This window comes from Sprattus sprattus (assembly GCF_963457725.1).
Source record: "Sprattus sprattus genome assembly, chromosome: 5".
NCBI classification, from domain to species: Eukaryota; Metazoa; Chordata; class Actinopteri; order Clupeiformes; family Clupeidae; genus Sprattus; species Sprattus sprattus.
In genome coordinates, this window is record NC_137924.1 from 22,614,636 (window position 1) to 22,627,124 (window position 12,489).

Consider the following 12,489-nt stretch of genomic DNA (forward strand, 5'->3'; position numbering starts at 1 on the left):
TCTAAAGGAGGTTAAATCACCTTCACATATCCTCACAACTTATGCTGATCACGTTTGCTCACCTAGAGTTTAGAGGTTGACTTTGTGTACCTCCTGGCGGCTGAAGCACCACACCTCTCCCCCAAAAGTGACGTCATACTCTATGGTGAAACTTGTGGCTACAAATTGGCACAACCCCCACACTGTTGGACACTTCTGCTGGGGACTTCAGAAGAGGAGGCTTAAACCCCCAAATTAAACCATGCGAGAAATTGTCAACATTCAAATTGGGCAGTGTGGCAATCAGATTGGATCCAAGGTAATGTAAAATTATTCTACTTAAAATGTAAAAATTCTGCATACCCACATATTTATATTTACCTGGTGTTGCATAACTCATAAGAGTAGATTGGTATAACTGTATCTTATCAAAATGCCTTTTCATTATTTCTATATGAAATTATTTGTATATACATACAGTATGTAGGTTTTATGATGAGCTGCACAGCGCATCCTCTTCATTGTTGTTTGAGCTGATTTGAACTGTCCCTTTGTATTTGTTTGCCCATAGTTCTGGGAGGTGATCATTGATGAGCATGGCATTGACCCTGCTGGCTATTTCACAGGGGATTCATCTTTGCAACTAGAAAGAGTTAACGTCTACTTCAATGAGCCTTCCAGTAAGACAGAAACATTTAATCCTAATCTTTACACCATTAAGATACACAGGATAAGATGTTAGTTCCACGCAGCAGGTGTGCCTGATTCATACTAAAATGTGTGATTTTGAATATATGTATACGTTTACCATAGAATAAACTACAATTTGCACCAAACCAGATAAGCAGTTTGAAAATGTAACTGATGGCATGATAAAAAAGAAGATGAATATTTCCAGAGGAGGCAAATGTTGTTTGTAGAATTTTCAATGTTTTCAAAACAGTAAGATGTCTTCATCTCTTGTCAGCCAACAAGTATGTACCCAGATCCATTATGGTGGATTTGGAGCCTGGTACCATGGACAGTGTCCGTTCCGGGCACCTTGGCAACCTGTTCAGTCCTGATAACTACATCTTTGGTGGGTGAATTACAGATTTCTTTATAAGATCATAGTTCATCACCGTTGTTCCTCGCAGATGGAAATATTTAACAAGACAAGTCGCCTGACACAGAAGTGACCACGTCTGCATTAAAATAACCTTAATTTATTTTTTAAATCAAATGTTATGAAAATGTCAAAATTACTGAATTATGACAGTGACACAAAATTACTGAATCTTACTGAATCAGGTGTATGTACTGTAAATATTGTCATTCGTTTTCATTGTGTACTCTAACGTAATTTCTGATCAGTAGTAAAACTTACAACTGGCTTACAAAACCTTACACGGTACCATCTGTGCCTCATGCTTCAAGTGCTCACAGGTTCCACTATTGTGTTCTTGTAGGCCAGAACGGAGCTGGGAACAACTGGGCCAAAGGCCATTACACAGAAGGTAGTGAGCTTGTGGATGAGATCATGGACCGAGTGAGGAAGGAGAGTGAGGGCTGTGACTGGCTGCAGGGCTTCCAGTTCCTCCACTCCCTGGGCGGGGGCACGGGCTCAGGCCTGGGCACCTTGCTCATCAGCAAAGTGAGGGAGGAGTACCCCGACCGCATGATGAGCAGCTTCAGTGTGCTGCCCTCTCCCAAAGTGTCTGACACGGTGGTGGAGCCCTACAACGCCATGCTGTCGGTCCACCAGTTGCTAGACAACACCGATGTGACGTTTTGCTTCGACAACGAGGCGCTGTACGACATCTGCTTCCGCACGCTCAAGCTGCCCGCCCCGACCTACGGTGACCTCAACCACCTGGTCTCCGCCACCATGAGCGGAGTCACCACCTGTCTGCGCTACCCGGGGCAGCTCAACGCCGACCTGCGCAAGCTGGCCGTCAACATGACGCCCTTCCCACGCCTGCACTTCTTCATGCCAGGCTTTGCCCCTCTGACGGCAAGGGGGAGCATGAAGTACCGCGCCCTGACCTTGTCCGAGCTCACCCACGAGATGTTCAGCGGCAAGAACATGATGACGGCCTGCGACCCCTGCCGCGGGCGCTACCTAACCGTGGCGGCCGTGTTCCGTGGCCACATGTCCATGAAGGAGGTGGACGAGCAGATGCTGAATATGCAGCGCAAGCACAGCAGCTACTTTGTGGACTGGTTGCCCAGCAACGTCACAGTGTCTGCCTGCAACGTGGCCCCCAGGGGCCTCAAGATGTCGTCCACTTTCATCGGCAACAGCACGGCCATCCAGGAGATCTTCAAGCGCATCTCGGGACAGTTCACCGCCATGTTCCGGCGCAGAGCCTTCCTGCACTGGTACACCGGCGAGGGCATGGACGAGATGGAGTTCACTGAGGCTGAGAGCAACGTTCATGACCTGGTGGCTGAGTACCAAGTGCACCAAGACGCCACTGCACACGACGATGAAGAGCTGTTTGAAGAAGAGGAAGAAGAAGAACCAGAGATTTAGAGCGAGGGGTGATTCATTTTTAATTTATGGAATAAATGTGAAAAAAACTGTCATTACATAATCACAGATACCTCCTTGTCCTTTTTCTCCAATGTCTTGATAGTGCTCCTTCATCCATGATAGTTCCACCAGTTATATTTACTGTGTTGCAAGGTTGCTAATAAAGTTGTTTATCGTTTGTGTGTTTGGTTACCCAGCCCCGTAATAAGCCTTATCTACTGATTTAATGTCTGTGAGCATTATCTACTTTGCTGCGATTTTCAAGCTCTGTCTTAAATAGATTAAGGAGTGTGTTGAAAGATTTGTGGCAAGGTTATCTTCAACCTGTAGTAATTCATGAGGCAGGCACTAGAAATGAGGTTGGAAGTTTCAAGGATGATTTGTTAGAACTGCAATTTGAAGAGTTAATAGAGTCATTACTGAGTGAGTTTGTGAGGCTCAGATTGTGAGTTCTATCCAGTCATACATGTCATAATGTGTATGTTTGAATGCCATTTAAAAACAACTATTTAAGTTAAATATGTGTCTGTACTACTAGTTCAACCAAGTAGAGGTCAAGTCTGAAGGTTCATAACAGACCTGGCAGTAGCCATAGCCATTAAGGCAATCCTGGACACATAGGGCCCTATCTTGCCGATCAGAAACGCAAGTAGGACGGCGGCAAGCGCAAGTAGCTGTGTGGGCGGCTCTATGGCGCAGTTGCTATTTTAACGGCGGAAAAAACACACTTGCGTCCAGCGCAAGCGTCAAAAGGGTTGGTCCAAAGGAGGTTACTCAGCCATAGGTGTGGTTTGGGCGTAATATGCAATAAACCAATCGGAGCGTCATTTCACATTCCCTTTAAGAGCGAGAAGCGCATAGTCCATAGCGGCTTGTTATTTTGATGGCGGAATTACCTGGTGGAAGACCGGAGAAGTTCACAGCCAAGGAGACCGACGTGAGATTTACACCAATTTTTTGGCAAGCCATATATAATTACAAGGAAAATAAAGTATTTACCACTTGAGGAAATCAGTGTGAAATCCATATCCAAGATATTTTAAAAATAAGCATACATGTAGCCTACACATTGACCCAAATGATTCAGGTTAATTGAAGCTGCGTGACATTTGATTTATTGTATGGCTTTGTAAAAAGCCGGGAGATAGATATATATGGGGATGCGAGAAACCCTCCAAAAGTAAGCAAAGTCAAGCAAGCATGTCAAGATATTGCCGTGATTGTTTCTGCAACGGGGCACCCGAAAACGTTGCCGAAAACGCTATAATGACGTCCGGAGACGTCGGACATCCAAGCTGGAAGGTAACGCACGTTCTCGTGCCTTCACGGGAGGTGGATCTGCCTCGACCCAGGATCTGACGGCAGCAGAGGACATCGCCACGTCTACCCTCACGCCTGAGAGCGTGCAGGGATTTGGGGGCATGGAAATCGGCACCCAAGCCAGTGCACCAGCTGACCAAACCCAAGGTACATAAATAAAGTCCACATACACAGAGATGAGTTTACAAGATTTATAATAATACTGGCATTAAATAAATGCAACAAAGCCATACAATAAATCAAATGTCACGCAGCTTCAATTAACCTGAATCATTTGGGTCAATTGTGTACGCTAGATGTATGCCTAGTTTTTAAATGTCTTGGATACGGATATCACAATGATTTCCTCATGTGGTAAATACTTTATTTTCCTTGTAATTATATATGGCTTGCCAAACAATTGGTGTAAATCTCTCGTGAAGACGACAGAAGTAAAGTGTAGCCTACAGGTATACTGTGCCGGCAAGCACATGCGCCCTTAAAATAGCGTTCTGAATACGCGTTACAGACTTTAGACATTGCGCCTCACATTAGACCAGCTTTTTTTTGGTCAATGGCGCACGGCGCACGGCGTTGTTTTGAAAACTGCAAAATACCACTTGCGCCAGAGAAACGCCTTCTCTGTTCCGCCCCCGCCCATGTCGACGCAAGTTCATTTCGAAGCGGACCTCTGGAGGGAAAATCGCGCTGTGCGCCGGGTGCAAGATAGGAATGATACTTGCGTCGGTGACAATGTCACTTGCGCTGGGTGCAAGATAGGGCCCATAGAGTCAGATCAAATCACTTCTGCATGACTTACACATGACTTTCAATAACTCAATGAAAATACATGAGGTGACATTTGTCACATTTTAAGGAATTGTAAGGCAAGGTTCTTGTCTCCTCCCCCATGTAATTGACCTTGATAAAGCAGCATTAGTTGATCACATGCTGGAGATAGTACTGTACAAAGAGCCAACAAAAGAGCTTTTACAGCGATGGCAAGACCACGTTCTCTCGTTTAGTGGTCCATGGGACTGCTTATAGTCAGTACCCACTGAAGTCATACCTTGTATGTGATATATGTTCATGTTTATAGTATATGGCAAATTAGTTTGTCCTCAAAAGCATATTTATATATATATTTAAAAAACAAAAGAAAAATGTTTCAACAATTACAGTTCCACCATGGCTAAACTGGTATGCCACTTGAAGAGCAAAGGGACAGGGTTACTGAACCCAGATTTTGAAATCTGTGGATCTTTGGTGTAACGAGTCAACTCATGTTTTGTCACTTACACAATCTGTCCACTGGGGGTCTCTCCTGATTGTCTCATATTTCAGATTTCTGTTCCCATGCCCTGATTAATTTCCGCGAGCTGATTGTTTAACTAATTGACAATATATAGCCACTTTCAGTAGTACACTAGTACACTTTTCAAACTTTTTTTCTCAAAACAAAGCACAACTTTTGTAGCAACAAAACAACAAAAATATTATGTAGTGTCCTATTACTAACAGGAAAAAACTTAGAACTTACAGGAAAATTGTCATACTATATAAAAGAGTAGCATTCCCTTCAGCAAACGTGAACAAATTTTTAACTAAGGCACCAACCAAACAATACGCAGAGTAAAAAGTAAAGCATGTTGTAAACTGGTATGTAATTATAGTTCATTTGGTGTCATGGAAGAAGTCATAAAACAGCAGATACACCTGAGATGCTAAACTGAAGCAGAGGGTGTGTTTTGTTTACTACTAAAACAGAAAATCAAATCAGTCACGGTCTCCGCATGTTGAGAAGAATGTCCGGCACATGAGGCACACATCAGCTGATCTTCCTGTGGAACCAGACAAAGGGGACTGAGCTCTCCATCTTTGACAACTTCCTATGTTCAGCAAGGAATCATTATGACTTTATGACTAATGACTTTATTCAGAAGAGGAAATTATCTCTGTGTGTGTGTGTGTGTGTGTGTGTGTGTGTGTGTGTGTGTGTGTGTGTGTCAAGGCTGATATATACTCAGTTTTAGACGCAACGCGTAAGCACGTAAGATACACAAGAGCCCCTTATGTGCTTAAGTGCGTCGACCAAAGTGAATCTTGACTCTTACCGATCCATAATGGTAAAGGGAACCTCGGTAAGTCCTGAGATGCACACAAAGACACACTCACACGCACACTCACACACAAGTGCACACGTGCACATATACACACACACAGACATACACACACCAAAAGTACTGCTTTTCAGTAAATTCCAATTAGTTGGAAAAGGACCCTTTAAATGAGGTTAATTTCCAAATGCAATTTTTCTAATTCAAAAGGAATCCTCCTGAACATACAACAACAGCAGAAACTCCTTCTAGGCTGGACCTGTGGAAACTGGGACTGCAAGATTAAATGTGTGACTTCATAATCAAAATAGCATACAGACACAGGGAGTTTATTGTAAAGATGGTACAGAGATAGCAGAGGACAACCATTGTGAAGAAAGAGAAATATTGAGCTAACATTGTGTGTGTGTGTGTGTGTGTGTGTGTGTGTGTGTGTGTGTGTGTGTGTGTGTGTGTGTGTGTGTGTGTGTGTGTATGTCAGTCAGTGAATCTTGACTCTTATCAATCTATAATGGTAAAGGGAACCTCGGATAGTCCTGAGACGCACACAAACGCACACTGACCCCCCCTCATCACACACATGCACACGTGCACATATACACACACACACAGACATACACACACCACAGTACTGCTTTTCAGTAAATTCCAATTAGTTGGAAAAGGACCCTTTAAATGAGGTTAATTTCCAAATGCAATTGTTCTAATTCAAAAGGAATCCTCCTGAACATACAACAACAGCAGAAACTCCTTCTAGGCTGGACCTGTGGAAACTGGGACTGCAAGATTAAATGTGTGACTTCATAATCAAAATAGCATACAGACACAGGGAGTTTATAGTTTATGGTAAAGATGGTACAGAGATAGCAGAGGACAACCATTGTGAAGAAAGAGAAATATTGAGGTAACATTGTGTGAGTGTGTGTGTGTCAGTCAGTGAATCTTGACTCTAATCGATCTTAAATTGGAAAGGGAACCTCGGGGAGTCCTGAGATGCAGGGCTTGTGATACTTGAGCCATTAAAACATTAGCCCTGCTGTTCCTATGGAGAGATGAATATATTCAGCCCTTTCTCCTCCAGGGTCGGCGCGGCCTGGGAGGCCCTGCTCCTTGTCCTCACCCTCCACTTATCTGTAAGATGAGCAGGCTGAGGGAGGTGCACGTGTGGAGACGCCTCGGATGGTGTGACATGCTTTCTTGAGTGACCCATCAAGTCTTTCATCTAAGTTCAATTCCATAACTCTCACACATATACCCACACGCAATTGAAATTTGACAGTTTTGCTTCAGGAATATTGTACAGACTGTAATCTCATTGCAAAACCGTTGCTCTAAATTTGTGGGAAAGTAAAGGAGTTATGGCAGTGTTAGCTTCAGAGAAACCTGTAAATCAGGCTACTGACAGGACTAGTATAAGACAGTTACGACAGTGACACACAATCTGTCTCACTTCATTAGAAGGGAATCCCCTCAGCCCACATGACGTTAAGTGTACACATATCATGTGTGTAACCATGTTTACGAAAAGGGATACCGGAGAACATTTGCTTATTGGGGAATCCGGACCCAGTCCTTAATGTGAACAACTGTTCCCTTTACAGCAACTGCTTAACACAGACCAGGACCCCCGCCATGCTGCGAGTCAGTACAGGTCTGAACTTGACTGCTGATCGTTGCGTGTGCCGTAGCAATAAGTCGCATTAAGTCACTAAGATAAAATCGACTTTGGATCCTGGAGGCAATAAACCAAGCTTGTTCCTTGTACAGCTATAGTCCACAACTGAACTTTGTTTATGTGATTCCCAGTTTAAGGGATTTGCTGGTAATTCAATTTTTCATACAGACAAGACTGACAAATTGGGCCTCTAACTTGTATAATTTTGGATGTAATTGCCCTCCGCAGCCAAAGTTCAGATGAACTGGATCTGACAGAAACCTTGAATGGTACTCTTTGGGAAATTGTGAAAACTGGAATTGTGCGAAATGGCACCAAATGGCATGAAGAACTTTACTGCTGTCAAACTTGGAAACTTAAGTGTTACAGTCCAATTAGCAATATCTAACATGAATGGGGTGAAATGTGAATGATGTGGGGATCTGCTCCAAGAAAGGCAACGTAAAGCTTGACTTGTAACCCTTACCCTAACCCTGTCCTTATGTCTATAGGTTTCCACACATTTATCTGTTCCAGCCTCTAAGAACAACTGAGGGATAAGGATTTGCATTTTAACCATTCTGGTGAAGCCCTTCAGCTGAAAAGCATTAATAAGGATGTGCTTAGTGCTAATAGAATAGCTGTTTTGCCCATTTTGTCTATATGGGCTTTCTTTTTCATACACAGCCACAAATACATACCGTGTAACGATTTTCTTGTCAGTTAAATACAGAATTTGATTACCTTTAAGAGATAATACCCATGTGTACATGTTCAAAAAAAGAGGTATCCATTTAAAGTATTCGAATGAATGCTTTAATTTCATTTTATCATCAGCACGTGCCTTTCCATGCGGAGTTGCAGAACAACATAGGTTATCTGAGGCTACGATGTACACAAAAACAGCTCCATTCCAAGAATATATGTTAGAGCATACAAGCAATTAACCTGGTCCGTATATCAACTCAGTGAAGCTACTTGGAACTGAGGCACAAATAAATCCAGTTATCTGGACCAGGACAAATGAGAGGTTTGAAAGAAGATGCTTAGCGATGACAGAGTCTTTGTTGAGGGTCAGTCAGACATGGTGGTGCCTGGAGATCCCCTCTGAATTTTGAACCGGAGGAATGGCACCAGCACAGTAATTCTGAAGACAACAGTTCTCAGTATCCCTACGCATAAAACGTAAACAAGCAAATTAAACCCACCTGCAGCAATACATCATGGAAAGCACAGCGATTTTGAAAGAAAGAAAAAACTGACTATGTCCCGTCTTCATTAAGAATCATTTTATTGTTTATTAGTTGGTTTATTTGTTTGTGTGAAAATATCTACTAACACTAGAAATCTGGCAGTGGTAACTGCCTTCGCCCCAAATGCTCTCCAACCTTGTAACACTCAAGGTGGGATGTCTGACATCCTAAGAAAACAGAACAGAAGCCTCCTTGAACTGATAGCCAACTTGGTACCACTTTACAATAAGACTCCATTATAAATGGTTTATATATGGTTTACAAATAGGTTATTAATTAGGTTGTAAACCCTTTGTAAGGTACACTCCCTACCATTCTTGTATCTGTTACTAGAGATTATACCCCAGGAGGGGGGGGTAGGGGGAGGGCTCACAACGTGCCCCCCCCCCCCCCCCCCCTTTACAATAAAGCTCCATTTTGCCAGTTATAAATGTTTGTAACTGATTACTAGATGATGATGTGTTTCACACTTTACAATAAGGCTCCGTTTTGCCAATTATAAATGTAAGTAACTGATTAATAAAGGGTGATTTGTTGGTAATGAGTAGTAACCAGTAACTTGATCTTGGATAGATGGATACTTTGTTAATCCAGAGGGAAATTTTAGGACATCCAGTAGCATCCAGACACAACATCCATTTTTTTTTTCAATTTGAATTTGAATTACATGGGATGCACACTATGGTCTTATCTGGTTTTCCAGAGCTGATATGGAACAAAAAAAAAATGGAATTGTGCTTTCGTTGTTAGCTAGTAACGTGACGACAAAGGTCAGAAGGTCACAGACCATCAGCCCACGGCAAATAGGGAGCTTGAGTTTTAAATCTTGCCTATATGGGGGGGGGGGGGGGGGGGGGGCTTCTTGCGTTTCCGTTCCGTTCCCAATCCTTTAGAACGTGTTCTCCCTATGTGGATGTGATTTGTGGATGTTGTGTCTGGATGATACTGGATGTCCTAAAAATCAGTTCCGTTCCCACTCCTTTTGAACGTGTTCTCCCTATGTGGATGTGATTTGTGGATGTTGTGTCTGGATGCTACTGGATTTCCTAAAATTTCCCTCTGGATTAATAAAGTATCCATCCATCCAAGGTCAAGCTACTGCCTACTACTCATTACACAAAAAATCACCCTTTTTTAATCAGTTACTAACATTTATAACTGGCAAAACTGAGCCTTATTGTAAAGTGTGAAACACATGATCATCTAGTAAACAGTTATAAACATTTATAACTGGCAAAATGGAGCCTTTTTCGAAACTTTTTTTTGAGGGGGGGGCGGGGCACGTTGTGAGACTCCCCCCTCCTGGGGTTTAAGTAAGGGATAACGGCCGACGAGCTGTCCAGTTCTACGAAGTTAATGGACGCTGCGGGGCAAAGAACACCACGACGCGGAGCGGAGTGGTGTTGGTCCGCAGAAGTCCATTAACTTCGTAGAACTGGACAGCTCGGAGGCCGTTATCCCGCTTATCTCCCGTTTAAAACATCCACAAATGTTTTTATTATTATTATTATTATTATTATTTAGAATTTCCTTTATCTTTAGGAAATTTAATATGCATAATAACCTGATGAATTCTTGATTTGAAGCCTAGTGCTCCCGTTAGAGAAAGCAGTGCGTTTTTTGAAGAAAAAAAAAACCGTTACGTTGGTTGTCAATGGTAACCATTCATGAGCATTGATATGGAACGGCGATTTAACGTTTCTACTGGGACTACGTCCAAGGTGTCCGGTTATACGAACTTAATGTACACCCCATTAGCCAATCAGAAAACAGTATTTCGTTCCAGAGGGAGATAATCTCTAGTTACAGATACAAGAATGGTAGGGAGTGTGCAATTAGGCTAGTAGAGCAAGTTAAGGGATTGACAGTGGTTTGCCAAGATGGGGATCTTCCCAAATAGTGAGCCCGCATCGACATATAAAAACTGTGTTTATAACTCATTTATAAGGGATTGTTAATGACTTACAAAGGGTTTACAACCTAATTAATAACCTATTTATAAACTATTTATAAACCATTTATAATGGAGTCTTATTGTAAAGTGGTACCGCCAACTTCATAGAAAGAACTATCAGCTTCTTGATCAGGGCCCCATTTCCCAAAAGCATCACAAATTAAGGCTTCTGCTTGAAAACGCTCGTAGATTTACGCGTGCTCCAGAGTTGTCATAGATGGCTGAGAGTTCATAAACTGAGACTTCTCACTGGGGTCACCAGCACGACGTACAACGAAAATTACAACTAACAGTAATTTGTCAATGTTATTGCAACGATATGGTCCAACCCTTTATTGTAGTCATCAGCTTTAAAAAAGAAAAAAAAAAGCTAATTTAAGATCACAGAAATAAAATAAAATGATGGACACATAATTGGCAAAGTTATAAAATGAAACACCGGTCATCACTGATTCCATTTGTCTAAGCACACCTTGTTCCTCTTCTTTTGAAGGGGTCGGTGGGGGCACATGTCACAGCATTCATTTAGTAGGGCCTAGGCCTAGCTCACAAGTTTGTGCAGAATGTGGAAGACATTGGGAAACGAAGCTCCATCAAAGAGAAAATATTCAATAAGAAAACGGCAAGATTGGAGTAACGAAGAGCCTGGCTCTTTAGTTATTTCCTCACTATCATCCTAGACATCAGACATCTTCCTCATCCTCAAACTCTCTCTAAAAATATACCAAGTGCTGTTTCTCGGGCAGTATGCCTCTCTTTGTAGGACTATGTAGGCAAGTGGCAAAGAGCAGGTTTATGTTGCATGTCTTGCGTTGGCCTATAGTGTTGGCACGTTGTGCAACAAACAAATCTGAATATGGTGCAATATTATAATCATTTGCGTTATTTTTGTGTTAGAAGACTGACTTACGTTAATTTTTAGTTTTTTTCTCAGACCATTCCAGAAATCTAACAGCACAAAATAGCATATCTAAAACAAAAACAATCAACATGCAGACACTTATAACCAGAAATAACTCTGAAAAAAAACCTACTGTATATCTAAAATCACAAATTATTACCCTACACTAACAACATACTAAAACAAACATCGACACACTTACCACACATGTATTAAGTGACTGGGGGCCAGGGGGATGGCATCAATGCCACCTTGAGCAAACATTGAGGAGAAGCTTGAGGAGAACCTCAGCTCAGAAGGGGGACCCATCTGCTTGGGGCTGACAGGGTGAAGAGATAGAGATAGAGATTTCACAATGGAGATTGCCTGGAGTAGGAGGGGAAGAAAAGAGACAAAGTTAGTGAATAGGATTAGGTTGCCATATATATGCACAGGTTATGGTGATGAGGAACAATGGGCCTCATACTCGAACACAGTTCTAGGGTAACTACGGTTGCGTGCCCTTATAAGGAGCTGGCGGTGCGTGTATGTATGCAAATCCAGGTGTACGAGAACGACCGTCCAATTTAAGAATCCTAATTCGGGGGAACAAGAGCTGAGAACACTTCGGCTGTAAGAACTCATTTCCAGGCATTCATGAATACGGCGGAGGTCTTTTTTTACGTTGGTCTTTCAAAGTTGGGAAGAAGATATTTAAGAAGACAATTAAGAAAATGTACGAGAATAGGGCCCAATATTATCACATATTATCACATCAGCATTTGCAGACAATGGTATGTATGAGAGACAAAAACAGGTTAGGAAATATCAGTCATAC

General features: G+C 42.3%; 1 protein-coding gene across 1 annotated transcript; it reads left to right on the forward strand.

Annotated features, from left to right (window-relative positions):
* Positions 1 to 241: 241 nt before the first annotated feature.
* LOC308366074 (tubulin beta-2 chain-like) lies at positions 242 to 2,494 on the forward strand (the record flags this gene model as incomplete). The annotated part of the gene is made up of 4 exons (XM_080839709.1): positions 242 to 298; positions 551 to 659; positions 947 to 1,057; positions 1,428 to 2,494. The coding sequence occupies 4 exons, from the start codon at positions 242 to 244 to the stop codon at positions 2,492 to 2,494; spliced, it is 1,344 nt and encodes a 447-aa protein (XP_080695835.1).
* Between the last annotated feature and the right edge of the window lie 9,995 nt (positions 2,495 to 12,489).